The sequence below is a fragment of the Mytilus edulis genome, chromosome 13, assembly GCF_963676685.1.
Source record: "Mytilus edulis chromosome 13, xbMytEdul2.2, whole genome shotgun sequence".
Taxonomy (NCBI): Eukaryota; Metazoa; Mollusca; class Bivalvia; order Mytilida; family Mytilidae; genus Mytilus; species Mytilus edulis.
The window spans coordinates 71,173,217-71,189,372 of record NC_092356.1 but is presented as its reverse complement, the minus strand read 5'-3'; the positions used below and the strand labels follow the sequence as shown (position 1 = coordinate 71,189,372).

Below are 16,156 nucleotides of genomic sequence, written 5' to 3'. Positions count from 1 at the left end.
CAAATTTGACCTACCAGTATTTGTTATAATAATGTTGGTACATGTAATGGTTTATAATTTTATATTCTAAACATTGCATATTGTTATTCCATTCCCCCTTTTATATCTAATGATTATTTTATTTTCCAAGTACAGTGCTGTCTCTGAGTAACATATCTACACCCTTCACCTGACTTTTACTGATTCATATAGATTCTGCTGTGACATCAATTGGATGTTGCTTTTCCAGAAAGTAGAACTAATATTGAAGAAGATGCCTTTGTAATATACTAATGGTGACTAACTTTGCTCACAGAACATGCCCATATACCCTGATGGACACACACATTTGTTAATGGTGACTTACTTTGCTCACAGAACATGCCCATATACCCAGATGGACACACACATTTGTTAATGGTGACTTACTTTGCTCACAGAACATGCCCATATATCCTGATGGACACACACACTTAAATCTTTTGTGACCATGTTCTAGTCTTGCTGGTGTCCTCACACAACTGGCTCCATGCTGGCACAATTCTAATCCACACCATAGAACATCTGTAACAAAATGTCTTTGGTTATTTTAATATTCTTACTAAAAAGAACTATATATATCATAGAGATCTTTTTTATGATGTTTTAAGTCATAATAGAATACAAAAATCGAACATTTAGGCCAGATATTAATTCAGGGAACTTTTATTACTTTATTTGTTCTCCCCCTGGGGGGAGTGGGCCGATCCTGGAGGTACTGCAATACCAGGCCAACCCGTGACGAGAGCGGAGCAAGCCCCTGACATCTCATCGAGTACCAAAAATCAGTTTAATATCGAAGTACCCACATGGGGTACGTATCAGATATTAAGCTGATAAGAACAGATACTACACTTTGATCTTAGCCAAAAGGCCGAGAAGCGATACCAGTTTCACAAATTCTCTGGGACCTCAATCAAATAAATATTTTCATAAGGAGAGGTATTGAATGTAAAATATGTCGACATGCTTTCGATGCAAAATTATTATCTTGTATGAAGGAATAGCCATCTTTATATTTCTAAATTCATAACATTACATTCTTTTTCTTTTTTGGTATTAATGAAGTTTTATTTACTGGCCTTGTTCAATCAATATTGCAAATAAAAGAGAGCACTTTGGTGAAAAGTAGATAATAGTTGTCGTCCTTAGCTTGTTATAAACATAGGTAGGTCGTTATCACTAGTTTGTTCTATTTATAGCTTACAGGTAAAAATCTATAATAAGAAACTAGTACTGATCTCAGTGGCTTTTAAACTAACAAATTTTAACATGATGGTATTCTCATTAAATCTCAAAAGAAACTATGACAATAAATGTTATCTATCTGCATATTTTCAAAAGGAGTTTAATAGTTTACAATAATAATTAATTTCATCATAAACATATAATCAATCATTTATACATGTATTGACATTTATCATGCCATGTTCTAATGGAATCTATCCAATCCAGAGTTTAAGATTATAAAATTTTACTTATAACTTATTTTTTGGAATGTTATTTTTTAAAAGATTTACAATAGGGATTTTTATCCTCTGGATAAAGATCGTACCCTGGCGGAAACAAAGATACAACTGTTACAGATACATCTGTCATATTTTCAAAGAAAAAGATCAATTACTTCTCAATGTTATATCAGAAATTTGTAAAAATTAATGGGAGGTTATCTTAAAAGATATAAATCAGTCACCAAAGTCTAATGAAAACAGCTCAAAAAGCACTTTAATAAGGATTTCGACCCAAAACTTGAAAATCACCCCTTTTTATGAATAAAATTCAATAACTCGGAAAAAACAATATAAAATTTATAAAAATCAAATTGTAGCTTACAACAATAGATACTAACAATTTACCAAAGTTTCATGAAAACTATGAAGTATTTTTTTAAATGAATTAAACCCCATAACCAGTAAACTTAAAATCTGAACCTCATAAATATGGAAAGGTAACTTACATCAATATAAATAAACAATTCACCAAAATTTCAGGCAAACTTTTCAAAGCAATTTTTAGTTTTTGTCTGAAAACTGGAAAATCCTCCTTTTTGTAATAAATCAAACCCCATTACATGAAAACGTAAAATCTAAAATACATAAATAGTTCACCAAAGTTTCTTGAAAATTGTTGAAAGGCTTTTTGAGTTATTGTTTAAACCTGGAAAATCACCCTTTTTGTATAAAACTAGGAAATGTAAAATCTAAAATTTATAAATAAACAGCTGCGCCATGAGCGCATGATACGCCCGACGTCTTGTGTGGAAGTTTCATGCAATAATCATAAATAGTTTCTGAGGAAGTTTTAAGCAATAACCTTCTTGTTTTTGAGACACTGCGGGACATGTGAAACCCCCCCACCCTGGTTTTTTTTTACAAATATCACTAAAATAAAATTTTGAATCAAACCAAAAAGTATACAGATCTTTAAATTAGTATAACAAAGAAGTGTGTACAGTTTCAAGCAATAATCATAAATTGTTTTTGAGATATGGCGTGACATGTAAAAAAAAAACCTCCCCTTTTTTACAAAATACTCAATAACTCAAAAATAAAATTTTGAGTCATCACCAAAAAGTATACAGATCTTTAGATTAATATAACAAAGAAGTGTGTAAAGTTTTAAAAACTTTTAGACCCCTTGAATATATCCCCATGGAAAACATTGTTAATAGATCAATACAACAGATTAGGAGCAGACAAAATATGGTTGATGACCCCTGATGGTATCCAAAAGATTTCTTCAAATTTTAATAATTTCTGGAAAGATATTTTACTAAACTGGAATATCCTAAACACTGTCACTAATTGCACTGCTGAAGGGATCATGAAACAATCCATATGGCTAAACAAGAGTTTGAAAATTAATAATAAAACTGTCTTTTACCAGAGGTGGGTTGAATCAAGAGTTTTCTTTATAGTTGATTTACTTGATGAAAACAGTAATTTTTTTACCTTAAAAGAATTCTGCGAAAAATATAATCTTAATATTAATTTCTTGGAATACCATTCTTTGCTGCATATGATACCAAAAGACTGGAAAAATTTAATCACTACTTCAGAGAAAATTACTCACATATCTAACGATAAATTTGAATTTATAAAAAACAATAAAAAGTCATGTCAGTTCTTTTATAAAAAATTCTTGTCAATGTACACAGAACGTCCTACAAAACAAGAAGACAAAATGTGTAAGGAACTAGGCACTCATATAGAAAATTGGGATTTCATTTATAGTTTACCCTTTTGTTGCTCTAAAAACAACAAATTTAGTATGTTCCAGTTTAAGATTTTACATAGAACTCTCGCTACAAATGCATTATTGCAGAAATACGGGTTAAAAGAAACTAACTTATGTAGTTTCTGTAATGAAACTAAAGAAACTATAAGTCACCTTTTCTGGGAATGCATGCTAGTTAGAAATTTGTGGTTAGAAATTGCAGCACTTTTTCTAGTTGAAAATAATTTAACTTTAATTCTTAATGTGGAAAATATTGTTCTTGGGTCAGAATCTTGGGATATTTCCCTAAACTTATTCACTATTCTGGTTAAATATTATATTTATACATGTCGCTTTAATACTTCATTACCGACTCTTAAAGGTGTCATAGCTATGATTAAAAATTCCTACCAAATAGAAAAAATATCTACATCCTTTTACAGATCCCCTAGAGCAAGAGAGAAATTTGATAGTAAATGGGAATTAATTAAAAACTTAGTTCACATGTGAGGAGAGATCTTTCTATTTATGTACTTACTTAAGGCTTTATATTAGTTCATGTAGAATTAATAATATGTTGATGCACATCACAACTGGACAGTGATTTGTGTGCATCTTAAAAGTACTATCTATGTTTATTGCTATTGTTATATATATATATTGATATACTAGTTTTTGTTTGATCGTATTTGAATTATCTCCCCTTGACTTAGGTTGACATTTATTATGTGACTCTGTCCAACATGTTGTCCAACATGTTATCTGTTAATGATCTCTGGTGGCCTCTCCTGGTACCTCTCATGTTTTACATCACTGTATAGGCAGTGATGCATGTGGCTATAGGAGAAGGCTGATGCAATCATTAACCTTATCAGCATATTCAGGTATTCTAATCCAGAGTGATAAAGGATGTGTATGATCCAGTAGAAAATTTAGAACAATTAGCATAACTAACTTTTTAATTTTAGACTGTTATTGAAAAATTTAATATCATTTGTATCACAATATATACTTGGTGTATATTCAGATGAAATAAAAATAAATTACAAAAAAAAGTGTGTAAAGTTTTAAAGGGGCACTAGCTATCAAATTCATTGTAACCGATTTGACTCAAATTCTCATATTTGGTTTATAACAATGTAAAACATTTATCCAAACTATCAAAAGTCTAAAATAAACAGTTTACAGAGCATGGGGTAGATAATATATAGGTTCGTTTCGTGTGTATTTTAGTCCAGACGCCATCTAATTAACTATCGATTTGACCTCAGATGACCATATAAGCAATGTAAACAAAAATAAAGATACGAATAGATTAAACCAACACGTGCAATTGCATTTTTATAGGTCTGTTTGATTTTATTTTATAGATTAAAAATAGATGTTTCTCATTGTTTTTAATCATATAAGAATGATTTTATGTGCATCGAATTAGTAATCAAATGATTTACCGTTGTTTCACTTTCATTGTTGACATTCTTTTTCTTTAAATAACCAGTACACGTACAATGCATGCGTTGTCAATCTCTAGCTAGGGGTTAACTTGAAGTTCACATGAATACCGGTTAGAATGATGATGACGTTTTCACTTGCAAGTGAATCAGTCAAAAATTATGTTTAATCGCTTATTTCAACAAAATTAAAGGAAATAGATTGCTAAAAGCAAATTATTATTTCATTATTCCAATTTGATTAATGATTGATCTAAAAAAAATCATACTTTATTTTTTTATATATATCGTAGCTAGTGCCCCTTTAAGCAATAATCATAAATCGTTTTTGAGATACGGCACGACATGTAAAAAAACCCTCCCCCTTTTTTACAAAATACTCAATAACTCAAAAATGAAATTTTGAATCATCACCAAAAAGTATACAGATCTTTAGATTAATATAACAAAAAAGTGTGTAAAGTTTTAAGCAATAATCATAAATCGTTTTTGAGATACAGAGCGACATGTAAAAAAAACATCCCCCTTTTTTACAAAATACTCAAAAATGAAATTTTGAATCATCACCAAAAAGTATACAGATATTAAGATTAATATAACTAAGAAGAAAAAACACACCCCTGTTTTAGTTACAAAGTGCCATAACTCAAAAAGTTTAAATCTTATTTTCACCAAAAAGTATACAGATCAGTTGACCATCATAAGAAACAACTATATTAAGTTTCATGAAATTTGGATAAGTCGTTCTCAAGTTACAGTGCGACATGTTTACGCCAGACGGACACCGGACATTTGTATACCATAATACGTCCCGTCAAAATTTTGACAGGCGTATAAAAACAAGAGGGAGCTCACACTAATAGTTATAAACAATTCACCAAAGTTTCATTCAAATAGGTTAGTTAATGTTCAACATGTTGAGTATCAAACACTTTTTTTAAAAACTGAATATCTTAATGATGATTGTGATTTTAATAGTTTGGTTTAATCTAGCCCAGTAGTTTCAGAAGAAAAGATTTTTGTAAAAGTAAATGACGGACGTCAGATGATGAAAGATGGCTCACTTAGTGAGCTATAAATGGTGTCATCAAACTTGTTTTCTTGCTACAAGTAAAACATTGAAATTTCCCTATAATTCCAGTATAATCTTTATACTTTTAGAGTTATATTCCCTTAAATTGCTGAGTTGAAAACCAGATTAAAATAAATGGGACATAACTCTAGAACGATTAACAAAAATTCTATCTTGATCTGTACTGTTTTGTGGTAATAAGCATCATGTATAAGTTTCATAATATTTGGTTGAGGCAAAAGAAGTTCAAGACCAGAAACCAATTATGGCACTACGGATGGGCAAAAAAAACACAAATATATGATAATGCAATAAATCACTTATTTTTCTGTACACAAACAAACAGTCTAAGGAATAAGTTGCAACACTGTCTCCAAGTGTGCAGATTTAGTCAAAGAACAAGATCAATTGTGTACTGCCATGGTACAATCCAAGAAGGCGTTATACCATAAGTTAATAACAGTGTAGTTGTATTTGAATTTCCTCACTGGGTTGTGTAAAATTATTTCCAATTTAAATTAAATGTGGATTTTTTTTAAAGCTTTTTTGATTGACAACCAATTATCTGTAAATCATACCTATTTCTACATCAGACGTTCGTCCATCAGATGACACACAATGGTAAACTCCATGTTCTCCTCTTTGTGTTTCTCTAAGTAGTAATTTATCATCAACAACAAAAACTCTGAAAAACATTGGTACAAAAAGTGAAATCGAAAATTGTTATGTTTAACTTTAAAATAGAGGAGATGTGATAAGCTACTTTGGACCATTTTCATTGATGATTACTTTATTATTCATTTTGTGGGTTATATAAGTAGTCTGTTTTAGTGGCTTATTTTTTCTTCAAAAAAAAACTAATGGTTCATCATTTGCAGGTCATGGATTAGTTATGATCACAGATGAAAACATCAATTATATATATAAGGGTCATGGAGTAGTGATGTTCACAATTTTTCCATAAACTTAAGTAGTGATAATCATACTGGAATTTTTTTATTTTTTTTATTAAAGTCATATGAAACTTCAACTTTCAATAAATGGGGAATGTGTCCATGGGACACAGATCATGCTCCTGCTTGCATATCATATAAAGGGACATAACTGAATAAAGGTAAAAGTGACGCTACAAACATTTGTATTTAATCTGGTAATAACTATTGTGTATAAGTTTTCTAACATTTGTTTGAGGCAGCCTAAGTTAGAGGACAGATTAACATGTTTCACCAATTTTCCCATGTGTAAAGGTGCATTTGATTATTTTACATCAATTTTTTTTAATGATAATTTATATTTATATCAACCAAATATCAAATAAAATAAAATAATGATGACTAAGGAAGGGTTTTTACCAATTAAGTATGGTACTTGTTGAATAATTTTAAGAAAAAACAAAGTTATATATAATGCATTATTTGCTTAATATTTCGTTAAAGTTGAAAAAGCTAAATTGAGACTGTTTAATTCTGTCACATCATATGATAAATTTGAATTTTACAAAATCTAGACTTATCATTTTAAAGATTGAAACGCTTATTAGCTCTGAATTAACTATGTGTGCATTTACATTTTAGTAAAATCAAGAACCTTTGAACACATAAGTTTACAGTAAAATCTTTAACCTTTAAACATATATTATAAGTTTACAGTAAAATCTTTAACCTTTAAACATATATTATAAGTTTACAGTAAAATCTTTAACCTTTGCCCGACCGCGAACACCAGTAGATGAAAGACTATGCCGACTATGTAATAGCAACGATGTTGAAAGTGAAAAACATTTTTTGTTGTTTTGCCCATTATATGACGATATTAGATTTGAATTGTTTGCTAAAGCTAGAACTTTAATTGATAGCTTCGATACTTTGGATATGGACAGTAAATTTATCGAAATAATGTCTTGTGAAGATATACAAACTTCTTTGTCATATGCAATTTTTAAATCTTTTCAGAGACGAAAACTATTTAGCACATGAGAATTTATCAAGCAAAAATATTTAATGTTTTTCTATTTATATTTATAAACAGTGATTTTAACTCAAATTATTTAGTCATTTTGGAAAAACTTTTACTTTTTTGTAAGTTTATCTGTGATAATTAATATTTTTCTATTGTTATTTCTTATTTTTAAAGCTCAGTATGAAGATAAGTTTATCTTTTTAAATCTTTTTAAAATTTTTAGAATTTGAATTTTTGAACATTTAGACTACAATGACTTGTTTAATGAAACCTTTTAACTTTTTGATTTTAGAAATGTTTGTACATAAGTGTCTCGTAAGTCTACATAAGGCTGGGTATTTGATCTTTTTATTTTGTGTTGTTTATGATATTGTGTATATATATGTCTGATCAAATATGTGACACTATAATAAAATAAATCATTATTATTATTATTATTATTATAAGTTTACAGTAAAAATTTTAACCTTTGAACATATATTATAAGTTTACAGTAAAATCTTTAACCTTTAAACATATAGTAAAACCTTCAAACCTTTTAATGACAGTGTGTTGATCTATTTTCTTTCCTTTAGGTGTAATCCAGTATACATTATTCTGTTGATTCTTTTTTATTCCATGTATTCCACATTGTAAAACAGCATCATTACCTTCTAAAATCTGCATCTGTTGTCGTTCCACTAAAAAAAAAGTAAATGTGTTCGAGAAATTCAGTCACCATGCAATGAAATTAATAATATTATGTGAACAATGCAAATCTCAACCTGATAAATAGTCTAGGTCCTTAGTTCTCTAAATGCATTTTCAACAACTTTAAAGGGCAAGAAAGAAATTAAATTAATTTTCACCAAGAATGTGTCCACAGTACAATTAACTTGATGTCAAAGTCACTCTATCAATTTCTATGTTCAGTGGACCATGAAATTGTGGTCAAAACTTGAATTTGGCATTACAGTTAGAAAGATCATAGCATGATTGAGAACATGTGTACTAAGTTTCAAGTTGGTTAAATTTCAACTTCATCAAAATCTACCTTGACCAAAAACTTTAACCTGAAGCAGACAGACAGACAGACAGACAGACAAAAGGACGGATGGATGAAGGAACAGACACACAGACCAAACAACATTTTTTCATTTAAAAATGCGGTGTGAAGACAAACTTAAAGGGACAATGAATAAAAGTTTTGATTACCTAGCTGGTTACAAGAATCTGTTATGCATCGTTTATTCTCCCGTGTTACTGGCCCTTTACAGTGCTTCCATCCTTGATCATGACAGAACTTCTGTCTAAATATAACTCCCATACCACAGGTGACAGAGCATTCAGACCACTGACCCCATTGTGATTCAATGATTATTGGAGCATGGGTAGTGGTGGTTGATGTGGTAGTTGAGGTTGTAGTTGAGGTTGTGGTTGAGGTCATGGTTGAGGTTGTGACTGGGATTGGACAGGGTGACCTTCCACAAGAATCCAATTGTGAGTCCTGACCTTCACATCCTTCGTCAGCCATTTTACAGTCTCTTCTCCTTATAGATATACCTGTTCCACATGACACACTACACTTACTCCATCCAGACCAAGAAGTCCATCGCTGATATGCTGTGAAAATAATAACATAGATTAGTAGCTTTTAATATGATAGACATTTTATGCTGTGAAAATAATAACCATAAATATGTCCTAACAGCAATTATAAACATTCCACTTTTATTTCAAAGAAAAATCTCATTTTCTTCATGTTCATGTAAAATGTAAAGACTATGATTGATTAATTGTTGGTTGGTTAGTTGCTTCATGTCCAGTGGCAAATATTTCATGCAGGTTCAGGACAAAGCTATATATATGTGTATGAATTTTCTATATATATTTATGTACAGGTTCCATTCTGGCTCGAGGAGGAAGTTACGAAGCAGATTTACCCTTACATTGTTAGGTTGATTTTCTAGGCACTTTAAATATTTATGTAAATGTATTCTTTATTTGTTTGGCCTTTTCCCTGTAGGTTTTCTATTTTTAGATTAGTGATATGTAATGTTCTTCATACTGGTATAGCTTGATCACTTTTTAGACACATACCCAAAACTTTTTGTTTGCATACATGTACATATGTACATGTGTGATCAGTTTTATTATATCTAATTCTAATTTATCTTTTAAGTGGTAAGCTGTTTCCAATTTTCATTACATGATCAATAATTTAATTATTTGACATTCTAAAATGACATTCCTCTTTAGCTTTGGATACAAAGCCCTGTTCCAGTTCCAATAAAACATGTGATTGACCTCACAATTGATATTGCAAAGTCAGATGAATTTTAAAAACGCCGTAGATCTACATGGACATTTTGTTGGTGTTGCTCTCTAGAGATTAAATAAAAACATTAGAAAAGTAAGATTAGATGTGTCTGTCCTTTTTTTATTGTTAAACTGTCGATTTTTACATTTCGAGCATGTATTAAAGGTCCGTTTCAATGAACAAAATTTCAAAATAATCCTCTTAGAATAAAATCAATTCTATCATGCCATGCTCTATGCTCATTGTAACATGGGTAGGCATTATATTTGTCAATATTTAATACCTCACTGACGCTTGGTTTTAATATATTGACAAATATAATGCCTACCCATGTTCATGATGTTAAAATGTGCATAGAGCATGGCATGATAGAATTATTTCTTAAATAAAATATGAGCCAAAACTTACAAGAGCAATCAGCTGGACAAGGAGCAAATTCCATACTTTTACCAATACAGGATTTACCATGCAGACATTTCCTCTCCTTCATTCTAAAACTTTGACCTTTACAAGACTTAGGACACGCTGTCCACTCTGACCATGGTCCCCAGGCATCTATACTATCAAAGTGCTGCTTGATGACTTTTAATTCTTCGAGTATGGCAGCTCTTGAAGCATGATAAGATAGATTATAAAATTTCTGAAAGACATTCGCCATGGCATGTCCAGTTTGAACATTTACATTTTCTGAACCAGTATTTTTACTTTTTATTAATTCAGCTCTTGCTTTTACCATATTCTCTAAATTCTGAATTTCAGATTTGGACAGATTAAACAAACTCAATAACTTCACTACATCTTTTCTCAACATGACCATTATATATTCCTTAGAGTTGGTTAAATTCCTTGTATAGTTTTCCATCTTATTGCCCAGTTGAATCAAAACTTGACTGGTTTTATTTCTAGGTGATGCCAAGAACTTTTCAATGAATTTATGTTCAGGACTCTTCATGTTCTTATATTTGTCAATGGACATATATTCACCCATGTTCTCAAACATATGTTCATCTGAGCCATTAAGCATATGTTCATCCATGCCACCAGATATATGTTCATCTGAGTCATCAGGCAAATTTTCATCTATCCCATTAAGCATATGTTCATCTGTGCCATCTATCCCATTAAGCATATGTTCATTTGTGCCATCAGATATATGTTCATCTGAGTCATCAGGCAAATTTTCATCTATGCCATCAAACATATGTCCATCTGTGCCATCAGGCAAATGTTCATCTGTGCCATCAAACATATGTCCACCAGTGCCTTCAGACATATGTTCATCAGTGCCATCAGACATATGCTCATATATATCATTAGATATCTTTCTCAATTTTGGTCTCTGTTGGTTCTCAGAATTATGATCAATTGGAGCACTGTGACCTAAATTCTGCAAGCTACTTGTACGTTGTCTTAAATGTGGCCTCTGTTGGTACTCAGTTTTGCGTTCAATTGGATCACCATGACCTACATTCTGCCTGTTACTTGTATGTTGTCTTAAATGTGGCCTCTGTTGGTACACAGTATTATGTTCAATTGGACCACCGTGACCTACATTCTGCCTGTTACTTGTATGTTGTCTTAAATGTGGCCTCTGTCTGTACTCAGTATTATGTTTAATTGGACCACCGTGACCTATATTCTGCCTGTTACTTGTATGTTGTCTTAAATGTGGCCTCTGTTGGTACTCAGTATTATGTTTAATTGGACCACCATGACCTACATTCTGCCTGTTACTTGTATGTTGTCTTAAATGTGGCCTCTGTTGGTACTCAGTATTATGTTTAATTGGACCACTGTGACCTACATTCTGCTTGCTACTTGTATGTTGTCTATGGAGATATTCAGAATTATGATTAATTGGAACCTTATGAGCTTCTATCCTCGAGCTAGTTTCATGTTGCCTTAATTTTGGTCTTTGTTGATATTCAGACTGATGGTTAATAGATTGAGTGTTTTGAGTGTTATGTTGAGAATCTCGTTGTACATAACCATAATGATATGGGGATGTCTGATCTATGTCTCTAGGATGTCTTCTGTGTCGTCTATTTTCTGTCAATGTTTCTAGAGCTTCTCGTTGATGAACTATTGATATAACCGTGTTGTTGTTCTTTGTTCTGATGGTTTTGTGATAATTGACAAGCTTCTCTGACTTCTGGACATGTCCAACAAAGCCTTCATCAACACCCTTTCTAGCCACAATGCTTCCATGGGAATGACTGCTTCTCCCTAAAATCACCCCAAAAATAGTTTTAAAGATTAATTTCCTGATTTTTAAACAATTTTGAATTTTAATAACATTTTATAATACATTATTTTGGAAGAATTTAATTATACAACCACTTAATGGAATATATTTTACAATATATATCACATCCCAGAAAAAAATAATGCAAAACAAAACATTTAAAATAATTATATGTCATTTAGAAAAAAGAGGTTTAGATATAACTAAATAAAGGTTATCCTGTTGTGAACCCCTGACAAATATGGCAAAGAGAGTGCTTTATGTAACATACATTTGAAATGTGTCATACAAGACAACTGTTGGGTTTTTTTTTTAAAGAAAAATAATTTTAAGTAAAACTTCTGGAAAGACCAAAAACAACCAAAGGTCACCAATTGGTCTGCAGTCAAGGAGATGTGTGCTTAAGCTTGCCACTTAGTAGATACTGTATTGTATTTTAAGCTCCAATGGCATCAATTGGGGATTTGATGGTCGCAAATTAAGTCTACTGGCGATGCGTTAGCAGAGACAGTAAACAGGTATTTAAAATGGCTTTAAAATCTGTTATATGCCGTCTACGCTTGCGCGTATGTCCCATAGCATCAATTGTCAATTGATGCCATGTAAATAAGTGATGTTATCCAATCAAAATGAACGTAACAAACGTTGTTGCATTAGAATACACAATAATTGAATAATGTATACTATTTCAAACAAATGAAAGCCACATTAAACTCCAAAAACATACAAATGAACCAAAATAAAAAATAATAACCAGACCAAGAAAGGCTAGCAATATAAAGGTACCGGACAGGAGCTAAGATGTGGAGGGTCTAAACTTGTTTTGTGGGACATTCACGATTGTTTTATCTGACAATATTAGGTAATTATTTTGAATGAAAATACTGTTCTGCTTAAAAAAAAATTATTTAGATACAAGGGTAGGGTTGAACACTTAAATATAACACAAGTTTAAGAAAGCAAAATGTTTCTATTTTTTATCTTCAAGAATCTTATTCATAGATATTGATCATTTTGATGCTGTTATATAAATTAGTAAACTTTTTTTCCTTGTCATGTATTCATATAAAAGAAAATTTGAGTTTGACTTCTAATTTTCAGCAAATTTTATTGACATTTTTTTTCTACTTGCTAAATTCATCATCATATGTGTGACTGGTTGTATTTGAAAAACCAAAAAGCAAAGGGAGTAATGTTCTAATTTTTTTAGATTTCTTTTGTTGCCATCCCTGGGCGGGACATAGCATCTTTTGGAACAGCCCCAAGGAACCTTATATAGAACAGCTATATAACAAGGCAATAAATAGGAGGTGGCATAGAACATGTTTTGGAACAGACCAATGAATGACCAATTACAAAGCGATATACATGTTAAAAGGTTACTAATCTAACTGTGTAGATCATTGAATATTGTTTTATTGGTATTAATATTGATTTTGTTATTAGTAAATTAATAGCAAAATATGGATCTGCAACCTCTCCATATCTATATCTTGGCATTGCACAAGTTCATGTTTTTCTCTTACTGTTTATGACATCTTTACACTAAATCCATTGGATGTATCCTTATTGATAGGTTGGTCTTGGATGCATGACTTTTTTTAGTTGTTAGTGGCTTCAAACTAGCAGTCAGTAATTGCAAGTACATTTACTATCAGATCTGTACTCAGTGTCTTTTTGTTGTTGGGAAACATACAAGTACCCGACAACATTCCACTCTGTGTTTTTGCTATTTGTATTCTATTTGTATTCATCTGATGTGTTAAGCTTTTTTCAACTGATTTTTATAGTTCATTCTTATGATGTACTGTTACACCACTGTCCCAGGTTAGGGGAGGGTTAGCATCCCTCAAAAATGTTTAAACCAGCCACATTCTGTATGTATGTGCTTGTCTCAAGTCAGGAGCCAGCTGTAATTCAGTGTTTGTCGATTGTTGTTGTGTTACATATTTGTTTTTAATTCATTTTTTTGTACATAAATTAGTTAGTTTTCTCATCTCATGGCCGTTTATAGCTGACTATGCTGTATGGGTATTGATCATTGTTTAAGGCTATATGGTGACCTATAGCTGTTAATTTCTGTGTCATTTGGTCTCTTGTGGAAAGATGTCTCATTGGCAATCATACCACACTTTTTTATATTTCCTGACACAGATATTTATTTCACAATCCTGCAGCTTTCCCTGAAGAAAATAAAATGGTCAGTTTAAGTTTTTCCTGATTATACCTGAATATAATACAATGGTCAGTTTGAGTTTTTCCTGAATTATACCTGAAGATTATATACAATGGTCAATTTAAGTTTTTCCTGAATTATACCTGAAGATAATACAATGGTTAGTTTAAGTTTTTCCTGAATTCTGCCAATCCATACTGCCACCTGTACATGGTAGGTCTCACCTAATTTCAACTTGTTCCTGTTCACTACACATTTCTTTTTATTACTGGAAAAGAAAAACAAACATTTAATAATGAATATATAAACTGTCATACAAGTGAGAGGTTGAGCGCTATAAAACCAGGTTCAATCCACCATTTTCTACATTAGAAAATACCTGTATCAAGTCAGGAATATGACAGTTGTGGTCCATTTGTTTGATGTGTTTGTGCTTTTGATTTTGCCATTTGATTAGACTTTAAAATTTGAATTTTCCTCGGAGTTCAGTAATTTTGAGATTTTACTTTTTTTTGGATAGAGAGTTGTCTCATTGGCACTGAATAATACCACATCTTCGAAATCTAATATCTATGTAGTTCTATAAATAGAAATATTGTGACCATTTAAAATTATTGGTCCTTATTCTCGAACAATAAATCAGAAAATATAGAAAAACTGAAAAGAAAGTAAAACTTGAACTTATAGAATGCAAATTAATTTACTGATGTAGTGAAAGTATTGAGGCATCTAATTGCCATTCTGGTGCATTTTTTTTTTTATAAAAACAGAATATGTCAGATTCCCTTCAGCAAAAATATTATGGAGATTGATGGATGAATTTTTACCTTTGAAATGTATACGTATAAGAATTTAAGATTGATAGGGGAAGTTGTTTTACACTGCATCAGCAACAAGAGGCTATATTAGAACAAGCGAGTTTAAGCATGGTATCTATAAACATATGTTTATAATTATAATCAAGACAAGAATTATAAATAGATTTGAAACTGATTTATAATATTACATGAGTCAATGTTAGTGCTAGAAGGTTACCTGCAGTGTGGAAGTGTAAGATTATGTGGCTTAACAAACTGCCAGTGAATAGTTCCCGGGTCATAATCCTGTCCATCACAATCTGTTACCCCTAGAGCAAGTACATAATAGTTCCCTCTCTGAGCAAGTTTACCAGAGTGACATGCTGGACTTTTTACTGTTACTGTAAAGCAGCCTACGTGTTGATTACCTGAAAATAAAACAATTCTTTTAAAATGAGATAACAGTGTCAGGAGAGGTTACTGTCAGGGGAGACTGTAAGAGGAGATAACTGTCAGCGGAAATTACTGTCTGTTAACAGGAGGGTTAACATTCTATGTATCATTCAAACCTGAGTTGTATGTGTTACAACATTATAATACCAGAATTTTTAATTTCAAGATTTATATTTGGGGAAGTTAACAAAGTATAAAATTTAGTAACATATCGAGTATGTTGATAGAGATACTGAACTTTTATAACTTCCTAAAAAATAGAAGTTGGTGACTATTTATATACCTTCACTGCATGTGGAATTCAAAGGAGTTATGTTCAAAATTGATGAATGTACAATTTTAAGCAAAGGATGGAAATGGAAGCACAGCTTTTTTGCACAATTGATTATTCATATTATTATTAATTAACACAGTTATAAATTGTGTTTTATCAATCACTAAAATGAAGTCCAAATATGGATTATATAATC

At 31.2% G+C, this 16,156-nt stretch overlaps 1 protein-coding gene and 1 non-coding gene across 2 annotated transcripts in view; both read right to left on the bottom strand.

The window, feature by feature from the left end:
* LOC139501660 (uncharacterized) overlaps nucleotides 1–16,156 on the bottom strand; it is a 34,766-nt gene that overhangs the window by 15,467 nt on the left and 3,143 nt on the right. Inside the window, exons 2-8 of the mRNA XM_071290801.1 lie at nucleotides 15,472–15,661; nucleotides 14,580–14,704; nucleotides 10,424–12,241; nucleotides 8,911–9,318; nucleotides 8,252–8,396; nucleotides 6,336–6,442; nucleotides 409–543 (exon numbers count right to left, since the gene is read on the bottom strand). Of these exons, the coding sequence (XP_071146902.1) occupies nucleotides 409–543; nucleotides 6,336–6,442; nucleotides 8,252–8,396; nucleotides 8,911–9,318; nucleotides 10,424–12,241; nucleotides 14,580–14,704; nucleotides 15,472–15,661 (2,928 nt within the window). The remainder of the gene's footprint in view (nucleotides 1–408; nucleotides 544–6,335; nucleotides 6,443–8,251; nucleotides 8,397–8,910; nucleotides 9,319–10,423; nucleotides 12,242–14,579; nucleotides 14,705–15,471; nucleotides 15,662–16,156) is intronic.
* LOC139502381 (U2 spliceosomal RNA) lies at nucleotides 712–904 on the bottom strand. Its single transcript, XR_011658820.1, has one exon. It is a non-coding gene; the product is annotated as a U2 spliceosomal RNA (small nuclear RNA).